The following is a 12,236-nucleotide window of genomic DNA, read 5'->3' on the forward strand; positions in this document are numbered from 1 at the left end:
GTAGATCGCCCGGCATGGATACGTTGATGTCGGCTATGCTCTGCTGGAGCCAGTCAAAAGCTCGTCCCCTGCTTTTGCTGGGGAGCCGTAGGGCCTTGCTGAGGCGCACGCTGCTGACGAGAGCCAGCGCGCTGGGGCTTAGCCTGGCGACAGGGAGGATTGTACCTATGCTTACGAGAAGAGTAGGGAACAGCCCTCCTTCCCCCATAAAAACGTCTACCTGAGGAGGTAGATGCTGAAGGCTGCCGGTGGGAGAATTTGTCGAAAGCGTTATCCCGCTGGTGGAGCTGTTCTACCACCTGTTCGACTGTCTCCAAAAATGTTGTCCACTCGGCAAGGGGAGTCCGCAATCCGCTGCTGGATCCTATTCTCCAGGTCGGAGGCATGCAGCCATGAGAGTCTGCGCATCACCACACCTTGAGCAGCGGCCCTGGACGCAACATCAAAGGTATCATATACCGCCCTCTGGCCAGGAATTTTCTGCATGCCTTCAGCTGCCTGACCACCTCCTGAAACGGCTTGGCTTGCTCAGGAGGGAGCTTGTCCACCAAGCCCGCCAACTGTCGCACATTGTTCCGCATATGGATGCTCGTGTAGATCTGGTAGGACTGAATCTTGGCCACGAGCATAGAGGAATGATAGGCCTTCCTCCCAAAGGAGTCTAAGGTTCTGGAGTCTTTGCCCGGGGGCGCCGAAGAATGCTCTCTAGAACTCTTAGCCTTCTTTAGGGCCAGATCCACCACACCAGAGTCGTGAGGCAACTGAGTGCGCATCAGTTCTGGGTCCCCATGGATCCGATACTGGGATTTGATCTTCTTGGGAATGTGGGGATTAGTTAATGGCTTAGTCCAGTTCGCCAGCAATGTCTTTTTAGGACATGATGCATGGTACTGTGGACGCTTCCTTAGGTGGAGAAGGATAGTCCAAGAGCTCAAACATTTCAGCCCTGGGCTCATCCTCCACAACCACCGGGAAGGGGATGGCCGTAGACATCTCCTGGACAAAGGCCGCGAAAGACAGACTCTCGGGAGGAGAAAGCTGCCTTTCAGGGGAGGGAGTGGGGTCAGAAGGAAGGTCATCAGACTCCTCGTCAGAGAAATATCTGATGTCCACCTCCTCTTCCCACGAGGCCTCACCATCGGTATCAGACACAAGTTCACGAACCTGCATCTGAAGCCGTGCCCGACTCGACTCCGTGGAAACACGGCCACGGTAGGAGCGTCGAGAGGTGGACTCCCTCGCCAGCACCGGCGAAGCTCCCTCCGCCGACGTCGTCGGGGAGTCTGCCTGGGAGGCGGCCGTAGCCGGTACTGCAAGCGGTACCGATACCGGAGACCTCACCTCGGGCAAGGGGCCAGCCGTCGCCTCACTCGACGGTACCGGTGGCACAAGCACCCCGGTACCGGAGGAGAAGGGCGCAACAGCTCTCCCAGAATCTCTGGAAGAACGGCCCGGAGACTCTCGTGCAGAGTGGCTGTGGAGAAAGACTGAGAAGCCGATGCAGGCGTCGAGGTCAGAGTCCGTTCCGGGCGTGGAGGCGGTGCGCATCAACACCTCCTGAACAGAGGGTGAGCGGTCCGCCCGGTGCCGATGCCTACTGGGTGCCGACTGCCTCGGCGACCCAGAGCTCTCGGTACCGAGATGGGAAGGAGACCGGTGACGATGCTTCTTTGACTTCTTCAAGCGAAGCATGTCACCGGAGCTTCCCGGTACCGACGAGGACGTAGAATCCAACCGTCGCTTCCTCGGGGTCGAGGCCGAAGAAGTTCGATCTCGGGGGGGGGGGGGGGGGGGGCTGTACCGCAGGAGCCCTTCAGGGCAGGGGGAGACCCACCCGAAGGCTCACCACCACCAGCAGGGGAATGGACAGCCCTCACCTGCACTCCAGACGAAGAACGCGTTCCACTGGGCCAATCTCGCTACCTGAGTCCTCTTTTTCAAAACAGCACAAAGACTGCAGGCCTGCGGGCGGTGCCCAGCCCCCAGACACTGAAGACACGAAGCGTGCCTATCAGTGAGCGAGGATTACCCGGGCGCACTGGGTGCACTTCTTGAAGCCGCTGGAAGACTTCAATGACATGGGCGGAAAAAATCACGCCGGCGAAATCAAAATTTGCGATGATGACGAAAGGCACCAAAAAGAAGGGAGAAAAAAACCCGTACCGAGGCCAAATAGTCCGGTCCCGAAAGCGAAAGGAAACTTACGCGGGGAAAAAGCTGGAAACACGGGAAAGGGGTAAAGACTGGATCTTTTTTTTTTAGCGAAAATCGCGAAGACGCGCGGAGGTCAACTTGAGGGGCATGAAACGGCGGCAAAACACGACCGTCCCGAGTGCGGACAAAAGAAGACTGACTAACACGAGCCGGTTCGGGCGGGAAAATGGGCGCGCGAGGGCTAGCAAAGGCCTTTGCTAGTGAAGATTCCGATTGGAGGGGGCTGCCGTGGACGTCACCCATCAGTGAGAACAAGCAGCCTGCTTGTCCTCGGAGAATGTGATTTTATATTTTCACAGTATTTTAATATAAATTTTGACGTATGTAAAAAAGATTTTGGAATATTCATAGTTGTAGTAGTATATCAATGAATATGTATGAGAGACATGCTTATAATGGAGGCTCTGCATGCAAACTTCTCAATCATATTCATTGAGGATATCATGAAAGCCTGATTGGCTTGGTGTATCCTGAGGACTGGGTTGAGAACCCCTGGTCTAGGAAGTGCTCTAACATTGTGAATATGTTATTGCAAGAGAGAGAGAGACAGAGAGATTTTACTGAAACTTAAAGTTCACAGAAGGAATAATTAGAGGTGAAAATCAGATTAGCAAGCAAGCATTTCAGGAATCTTCAGGCAACACATACCTCCTTTGTCTGAGGCAATATTTATACCATTCTTACCATGTCATCCATCCAATATGCACATGAAGCAGTGATTGGATGCATCACAGACAAATTAATAGTCATCTTGCAATTGGTGCATAGCAAAATTAGCAAAAACGGGTGGGAGGCCAGCTTGAGTTCTGTCGAAACAGGCAGAGTCCACTACAGTATATCTCTAGGCTGATCAGTGAGAATGACTGCATCTTTCCTTCTCAATTTGGTATATGGTATTTAATTAGTGAGGTATAATGTTTTTCTCTGCTAAGTCTTACAGTTGCACATCCCAGAATCATTGGCTTCCATTGTGTTTGCTTCAGATGGCCAATAGATCACCGAAAACTGTAATTGTAGTTCCTAGAAGGGTATCTGTGCAGGTCCAGGCAAGGATTTCATAATGCTAGCTGAGACCCTGAGGTGTCATGGGCCTGGTGGGTGTCAGGGAGCATCTTAGTATGTTGTGTTACCTTGTAGAGCTAATTGGATACAGGTATTTCAACAGCAGCAAATCACACCCAATAAACTGTAACAGTTTTCAGTTCTGTGCTACAGAATCAACAATTGTCCGTTTTGCTGGGTTTTGCTAAGCTAGCTGTGAACCATCTTGTCCACAGTCTACTAGCATGTGTTGCAATTATCAATCTTTCATCTGTAGATTTAAGTTCACCTCTTTGTAGCTATTTCCTGTGGCAGGGTTTGATCTACATGTGTCTGAAGTAATTGTTTCCTTCTGTAGTTATGCATTTGCCACTTGTCATAGTTTAAAGAATACAAGCTGTTGCTGTTTAGTTTCAGACCTCACAACTTTTTGAGTCGAGTCTCTGAATCCACACACCAAAGTCTGCATTTTGTACAGGCTTTCAAAATTGTGAGAATTATTTTGTTTCAATGACAAAACCCTGTTCACGCTGAATAAAAACCATTAAAAAATGGAAAGTTATATAGCTTTAAATAACTCATTCAAACCAAAAAATACAACTTGTTCACTTTATTAGTTTCTTATTCAAATATTTTGTATATACACCATGTACGTAAAACAATTACAAACATCTTAAGACTGTTATTCATATGCTTTATATGATATTTTGACAACCAATTAAAAATACCTTAAAAACGAAGCCAAACAACAAACATACCCAGGCATAAGTTCCTTGGAAAAATGAATCTCCTCTCTTACTTTGTTCAAGGCCATGTTTGAAGGAGGCAGACTTGCACATTACAAGTTGTTGGGTCCAAGATGCAACTTGATCTCTGAGAGGTCACATAGAATGAAGGAAGGATCATCATAGGGAGAAGATAACATTCTTCTGGACAGGGCCAGATTAAACTGACCACAAGACACACATAGAAAAAACATTAAAAGAGAATAATGCGTAACCCCCTTTTTTGTCCAGCAGTTTGCCTCTACTTTGGGTTTCTAGCTCAACTGAAATTAACATTTACTTAAGACTATAATACCATGAAACTTCATATGCAGCTACTGGGGAAACAGCCCTCATTCTCTTCTATCTAGACTACAGTCCTCTGGCTGAGAAACTGACCACAGCTGCCTCCACAAGCTGGCATAAGTGCACTTTTAGCCATCCAGTAGATTTCAGCTCTCCTGAAGCAGCAGTAAACTTTGCTATCACAGCCTCACTAGCCATGTCTATCTCAAAGAGTAGAAGCTGGGCTTATGTATCTTGCACTGCAGTTTACAGACTACCATTGCGCCATCCCTGAATACTCCTTTTTATATGGCTCATACAAATGGCGATGAAAAAGCATTCAGTCCCTAGGAAAAAACACATTCTATGCTGCCCTTACATCATCTAATGGTTGACCAAAGAGCAGTACAGAAGGTAGCTGACAGCAGCAGGTCAAAAGAAAAATGTAGTACATGGCATTTGAGAATATGAGAGGGTGAGGATGGAGGAAGACAGAGTATACCCATAAAAATACCAAATGTCATATGGAAAATAACGATCAGAACGGAGGTTAAAAGCCTTGCAATAGCGATTTTAAAGAGATTGAAATTTTTTTTCCATAATACACACTCCAAATACCAGGTATGGGCATGTATTCAGTAAAGCAGCTCTTCCCTCCTCAGTATATGTTTGGCATTGATTGTATTATAAAGAGATCACAAAATCCTTTATTGTAAGGAGATTAAAACTAAAAAAGATGGCATTAGAATGCATAACCTGTACTAATATAAATGTGCAACACTGCGAAGTCAAATATCAAACTTGGTCATTCAGTCAAGTTAATTTAAGCAGTCACCTTGTTTCCATATCTCCATAAATCAGTCTACTGTACTTCCACAAGTCCTCCTACCCTGAGAATGACAAAAGACAGAAATCCAAGTATTTTCTCTTTTTTTGAGAAGAAAGGGGACTTTTTATAGTGCTATCCTCACAAGGCTTCAACACGTTTCAGTTTCCTGCAGTCATGCAAGTTTCCAATGGCCCCCAATGAGAAGTTCAAATACAGAAAATGCATTTTCTGAGGCCCTGTGCTGTAAATATTACAGAACAGGGCACTTATCGCCATGACATGGAGTCACTGAAATATGGTTACCAGTTAACCTGGTGTTGGTCTTGCTACTGTTCCTCTTCCTCTGTGAAGTATTATTGTGTTTAGCCTTTTGCTTCAGGCAAGGTAACTGATTTATCCAGCAGCATAGTTTTGGCTTTGTCACCTAGATATTAGCCATGGTCCCAACTCATTCCCACTTGTATATCTTCACCATGGTCTCTGTCAGAGTGGCCAGTAAGCTGCTCTGGTTCACCTCAAATGGGCAGATGTCCAGCACTGGTTGATGTGCCTGAAGCTTCTGAAGGAGAGCCCCTGTCCCAGCATTCCACAGCTAAGAAAGAAAAACAGAAATGTCAATCAAAGAGCAGTCATTTCAGAATATGAGAGATAGTATATAGATGTTAAATATCAGACAAACCCCTGACCTACTGCTGATCAATCAGTAATTTTAGGTAGTCAGAAATTGTAGCCTTCTCACAGGAGGCTACAGGTACTCTATAATTTGTCTAACATACAGCCATGGAATCACTATAGTACCTGAACTTATTATACATTGCTTTAGGTGAATTTTCTTCACAAAGATAGTTAATAAATATTAAATAATATTGTGTGTCTGGATAAATTTTATTTTTTTCTTGGGTTTCATTAGTGGGGCATTTCAAGTATCAGTGAGGGTAAGGAAGGGAAATCTCGCACTCCTGTGGGACACCTACTGGTTGCTGAAGGATTTGAGGCTAACGGGACAGATAATCAACCCTTATAGTAACTTAACAGTGAATATCTTGGAGGAAGTGCGTAAAGTTGATGGGAGGGAAAAGGTAATCAGGCCATATGCCAACAAGGAATTTCTACAAGGTTTGACATATATGGCATGTAAAAGATGGGAGGCATCTTCTATGTTTGTGCAGCGCTGCGTACGCCTTGTAGCGCTATAGAAATGTTAAATAGTAGTAGTAGTAGGCATGGAGATTGTAATGTTTAGGCCAGTTGATAGAGTCACTTGAGGAAATAAAAAAAAAATCTGGACTAGGAAGCAATGACTTGATTTATTATCTACAATGACCTGAAGACAGAGGTGGTCTGGGTCGATCTGGGGACCAAAGTGACATGCTTTGAAAAAATATGGAGAACAGTTTAAAAAGGGGAAGGGGAGCTTTATCCAATATATATGCAACCCTTTCAGTCAACCTTACAGGAAGGGTGGCATAAGGGTTGGGAAATGAACCCGGGTATGTTATACAAGGAAGAATGGACAGATTTATGAAATGATAAAATAAACCAGTACATCTGCATAGTGACAAGAAAACTGCAATAAAATCCTGCATAGGGCATATATTACTCCTCTACAGGTTAAATGATGGTAACGTACAGGCTCAGAACTCTGCAGAATGGGGTGTGGGCAAAAGGGAAGCTGGTATCATCTGTGATGGAAATGTCCTAAGAGCTGAAAATACTGGATACAGGTACTGGACATGTTAAAGGATAAAATGGGCAACATTTTCTGGCTGTAACAGTTGCACATTTGCCCTCCAGGATTTCTGTGATATCTGTCCCATCTCCCTCCTTCAGATACCATGGCATGGACAGACTGAATTATAGGATGGAGAATTAGCTCATGCCAATTCCCTAACTCGGAGGTGGAGGGGAATGAGATGCTAGACATATGGGGAGGGGATGGAACGGCTCTCTTATGAAGAAAGGCTGAACAGATTAGGGCTCTTCAACTTGAAGAAATGACTGTGAAGGCATATTATAAAAGATTTACAAAAACATGAATGGGGGTGGAACAAGTAATAGGGAATGGTTATTTATGCCTTCAAACCGTACCAGGATTAGAGGACACCACATAAAACTAACAGGTGGAATATTTAAAACAAGTTGGAGAAAGTATTTTCTCACTTGACAACCAAGCTGTAAAATTTGATTCCAGAGGATATGGTCATGGCATCTAACATAGCTGGATTTAAAAGGAGGACAAAGTCCTAGAGGAAAAATCCATAAACAATGATTAGCCAAATAAGTAGACCTTAAAAAGCTACCACTTATCCCTGGGAGAGAACTAGGAAAAAAAAAAAAGGATTTATTTTTTGGGCTCTTCCTAGTGATTTGGATTAAACACTTGTCAGCAACAGGATGTTTTAGTTTGACCTAGCAAGTGTGTTGTGCGCCTACCTGGACTACCTGGTAACATCTGTGTTGCTCTGCTTTGCCCGCAGGTCATCATTTTCAGGACCCCTCCACCTAATTCAAATTTGTGGCTCTACTCAGGGACTCTGGTTGGCCCTGCCCTTGAGCAAGAGGAGCCAGATGGAAGTGCAACATTTCAGAGGAGCAAGTACCTCTGTCATGCTGTTAAGGAGCATGCCTAGGGCGCTCCTTTGGGCAGGCTTTGGGGGGTACTTTGGGGTGAATTTTAGTTGTCTAAGGGGGGGGGGGATGGAAAGGATTGAAGTTGTGATGAGGAGGGGGAAGGAAGCTTTAAAAAGGCCCAAATAATATACTCTGTAGTGGTTGGTAAGGGGATTGTGAAGAGTTGTATCTCAAAGTGGCCCTGGTGATGATGTATATGATGAATATCCGAGGATGAAAATGTCTGCTTTGGAGGATAGGATGAGTAAGGCAAGGCCTATTGGGCAGATGATGATGGGGAAGGTTGTATAACAGGAGGGTCTGAATTTCAGTAGCTGCAGGAGTCTGAGGTGATGAGTAGTTGTCGGATGATATATCCTACCAAGGCGTGATGGATCCATGTTCATCATGCACTGTGAAACAGCTGAGTGTGGATCGGTGAAACCGTTGTTGAAAAGGGAGAATCTGGATTTAGGAATGGAACAGGCCAATATCTGTCTTGCTGTTTGTGGCTGAAGTTATTGAAAGAGATGTCTTGAGTCAGTTGATGGAGTCCTGTGGAGCAGTCACAGGTACTGCACAGCTACGAGGATGGTATGGGATTTGCATTACAAGACGTATGAGGAGAGACTTGCGGACCTGAACATGTATACCCTGGAGGAAAGGAGGAACAGGGGTGATATGATACAGACGTTCAAATATTGAAAGGTATTGATCCGCAAACAAACCTTTTCCGGAGATGGGAAGGCGGTAGAATGAGAGGGAATGAAATGAGATTGAAGGGGGGCAGACTCAAGAAGAATGTCAGGAAGTATTTTTTCACGGAGAGGGTGGTGGATGCTTGGAATGCCCTCCTGCGGAAGGTGGTGGAGATGAAAACGGTAACGGAATTCAAACATGCATGGGATAAACATAAAGGAATCCTGTGCAGAAGGAAGGGATCCTCAGGAGCATAGCCTAGAACGGGTGGCAGAGCTGGTGGTTGGGAGGCGGGGCTAGTGCTGGGCAGACATATACGGTCTGTGCTGGGGCTGGTGGTTGGGAGGCGGGACTAGTGCTGGGCAGACTTATACGGTCTGTGCCAGAGCTGGTGGTTGGGAGGCGGGGGTTGGTGGTTGGGAGTCAGGGATAGGGCTGGCCAGACGTATACGGTCTGTGCACTGAAGAGGACAGTACAAATAAAAAAGTAGCACATATGAATTTATCTTCTTGGGCAGACTGGATGGACCGTGCAGGTCTTTTTCTGCCGTCATCTACTATGTTACTATGAGTGGGGCACAGTATGGAAGCTTTGTTGGTGTCTTTAGTCAATGAGCTGTATTGTAAATTTGATGATAATCAGACCTATTGTTTGGTTTCTTTACATATTACCTCTGCATTTGACACAGTGGATATGGGTTTTGTTGCTGTAGAGACTGAAGCAGATGGGGATTAGTGATTAGTGCAGTGATGGGCAACCTTTTGAGCTTGGTGTGTCAAAATTCACCAAAAAATTAGCATAACTCGGGTGGTATGTCACTTCAAGAAAAATCACTGCTACTAGGACCGCCCCCGGGCCCCCCCTACCCGAGATCGCTGCCCACCACGAGGTCGCCGGCCCCCCCTCCACCCGCTACTGGGCCCGGAACTAACCTTAAAGCCTCCTTTCACTTGCAGCAAGCAGCAGCAGGGCAGACCTCTCCTCCTTCCTTCTGTGCTCCGCCCTCGCGGACGTTACGTCAGGCGAGGTCAGGACACGGAAGGAAGGTGTGGCCTGCCCTGCTGCTGCTTGCTGCGACGTGAAAGGAGGCTTTAAGGTTAGTTTCCGGGAGCAGGAGGGAGGGCGGACCACACTGCGGCAGCTACGCGTGTCAGTGTTGACACGCGTGTCATAGGTTCGCCATCAGGGGATTAGTGTATGCCTGGTTTGTATCTTATTTTAGTGAGCAGTCGATGCAGGTGAAAAGTGGAGATTTGGTGTCACATGTTGTTCAGGTGACCAGAGGGGAGGCCTTAGGGATTGGAACTTTCGGCACTGCTTTTAATATTTATCTATCTTCTTGTGGAAGGATTTTTTTTTTTTTTAGATTTAGATTTAAGTTGCCGTTGTATACAGATGATATGCAGTTCTTTCCACCAATTTTAGATTGATGAGATATTTAGATATTTTTGGAAATGGGAAGAAAACTGAAATTATGCTTGTTGGGAGACAGGAAGTTGACTCATTGCCAGCTTCAGTGGCGGCTGGGCTGTTATACCTGTGAAACTATGTTTGAAAGTGCTGGGAGTGAAGCTGGATTGCAGGCTCAATATGCAGGATCAGGATACTGCAGTGATCCAGTCCTCTTTTTCATCTTCGATTGTTGACTCATTGAAAACCAATGTTATCTCCGTATGATTTTAGACGAGCAAGGTAAAATTATGTATCATACCTGATAATTTCTATTAATCATAGCAGATCAATCCATAGTATTCTCTCTATCTCCACCTGCTGGTAGATGAACACAACCCACCAGTCTATGGATTGATCTGCTTGATGATATGGAAGTTATGGTTTTGTCAAGAGTTGACTATGTATTGTTTTTGGGAATTACAACATCTTGATGCAAAGCTTTGCACCATGGCTTATTGTGGGGGTGGGTGGGGGGGGGGGGGTGGTGGAGGATCTAGGTCTGCACATGTTTCACCAATTTTGAGATGGCTACACTGGCTTTACATTACATCTGGATCTTATATTCCACCAATACAATCATGTCTAGAAATAACACCAAACAAAAACAAATGATTAAAACAACCACCAATGCTAAAAAAGGTGAAATTAGATCTTACCTGCTAATTTTCTTTCCTCTAGACCCTCCAGACCGGTCAAGACGCGTGGTCAAGACGCGTGGTCAAGACGCGTGGGTTATGTCCTCCTACCAGCAGAGGGAGACTGAGAAAACACTAAGCTTTTGAAGCCTGTATATATAACCTGTGCAGAACCTCCACTAGCCAGTATAACCCTGACAAAGCAGAGAAACAAAAAACACTAACAACAACTAGCAACCCTGTACGTGGTCACAGTAAACTGCAAAAACAAGAAACATCTTCCGCTTGCTCTTACGGAAACATGTTCCTTTGCCTTTGATAAAACAGTTGGGCTTCTACAGGTGGACTATCAAAGAAGAGCCCCACCTGTCCCGGACTCCTATCACAAAACAGAAATAAACAGTCTGCAATTAGAGAAACAACAATTTACAGCAGCGAAGAATTATCCAACAAATACACCTCCTTGCCTCCAATACAGACAGGGCGGGCTCTTGACCGGTCTGGAGGTCTAGAGGAAAGAAAATTAGCAGGTAAGATCTAATTTCACCTTCCTCAGCGACCCTCCAGACCGGTCAAGACGCGTGGGACGTACCAGAGCAGTAACTAACTTATGGGAGGGACCTACTAAGGCCAGAGGTCAAAACTGCTGCCCCAAAGCGCACCTCGTCCTTTGCATGCACAGGAATCCTATAATGCTTCACAAAGGAATGCAACGAAAACCAAACCGCAGCCCGACAAATATCTAACAGAGAAATCATACTATTCTCCGCCCACGAGGCTGCCATTCCCCTAGTGGAATGAGCAGACCAGCCCCTAGGCACCACAGGACCCTTCACCAAGTAAGCAGATGCAACCGCCTCCTTCAACCACCGTGCTATGGTCACCTTATGAGCCGCTGCACCCTTCTTTGGGCCACCATGAAGAACGAACAAACGGTCAGAGGCTCTGAAGTCCTGAGTTCCAGAGAGATAACTCAAAACTCTCCTGACATCCAGCTTGGCAATACCACGCTGCTCCGAATCTCCAGCCATATCACCCACACTGGCAGAGAGATGACCTGATTAACATGGAACTCGGAAACCACCTTGGGCAAAAAAGGAAAGCACCGTCCGCAACGAAACCTTTCCCTCAGAAAGGACAAAAATGGTTCCCTAAAAGACAAAGCCTGAAGCTCTGAAACACTCCGTGATGAAGTAATCGCCACCAACAAGACCGCCTTTAAGATAATCCTTACAAGATGCCGATACCAGAGGCACAAACGGAGGCCTGATCAAAGCATCCAAAACTAGCTTCAAAATCCCACGGAGGCACCATCCGTCACTGAGGCGGACGCAGCAACTTAACACCCTTCAAAAAACGCACTACCTCAGGCACAGACGCGAAGGACTTTCACTGAAGCTTCCCACGAAAACATGACAAAGCTGCCACCTGAACCTTCAGTGTAGACAAGGCCAGACCTCTATCAACACCATCGTGCAAAAATTCCAAAACTTCCGCCACCGAAGAGTGAAACGGCCTACTCGATGGTCTTCACACCAGTGCTCAAAGATTCTCCAAACCCGGACATACACCAAGGAAGTGGATCGTCTACGGCAACTCACATCGTAGCAAAGCCACTGGACGAAAGCCCCTTCTTCTTCAACTTGTGCCGCTCAAGAGCCAAACCATAAGCGAAAACCGAGCCGGATCCGGCATGATTATCGGGC

At 46.2% G+C, this 12,236-nt stretch overlaps 1 protein-coding gene across 1 annotated transcript in view; it reads right to left on the reverse strand.

The window, feature by feature from the left end:
- Positions 1 to 3,866: 3,866 nt before the first annotated feature.
- Positions 3,867 to 12,236, reverse strand: part of RFWD3 (ring finger and WD repeat domain 3) — a 188,734-nt gene continuing 180,364 nt past the window's right edge. The window contains 1 exon segment of the mRNA XM_030203630.1: positions 3,867 to 5,725. Within this exon segment, the coding sequence (XP_030059490.1) occupies positions 5,582 to 5,725 (144 nt within the window). The 3' untranslated portion in view covers positions 3,867 to 5,581.

This window comes from Microcaecilia unicolor, chromosome 5 (assembly GCF_901765095.1).
Source record: "Microcaecilia unicolor chromosome 5, aMicUni1.1, whole genome shotgun sequence".
Lineage (NCBI taxonomy): Eukaryota > Metazoa > Chordata > Amphibia > Gymnophiona > Siphonopidae > Microcaecilia > Microcaecilia unicolor.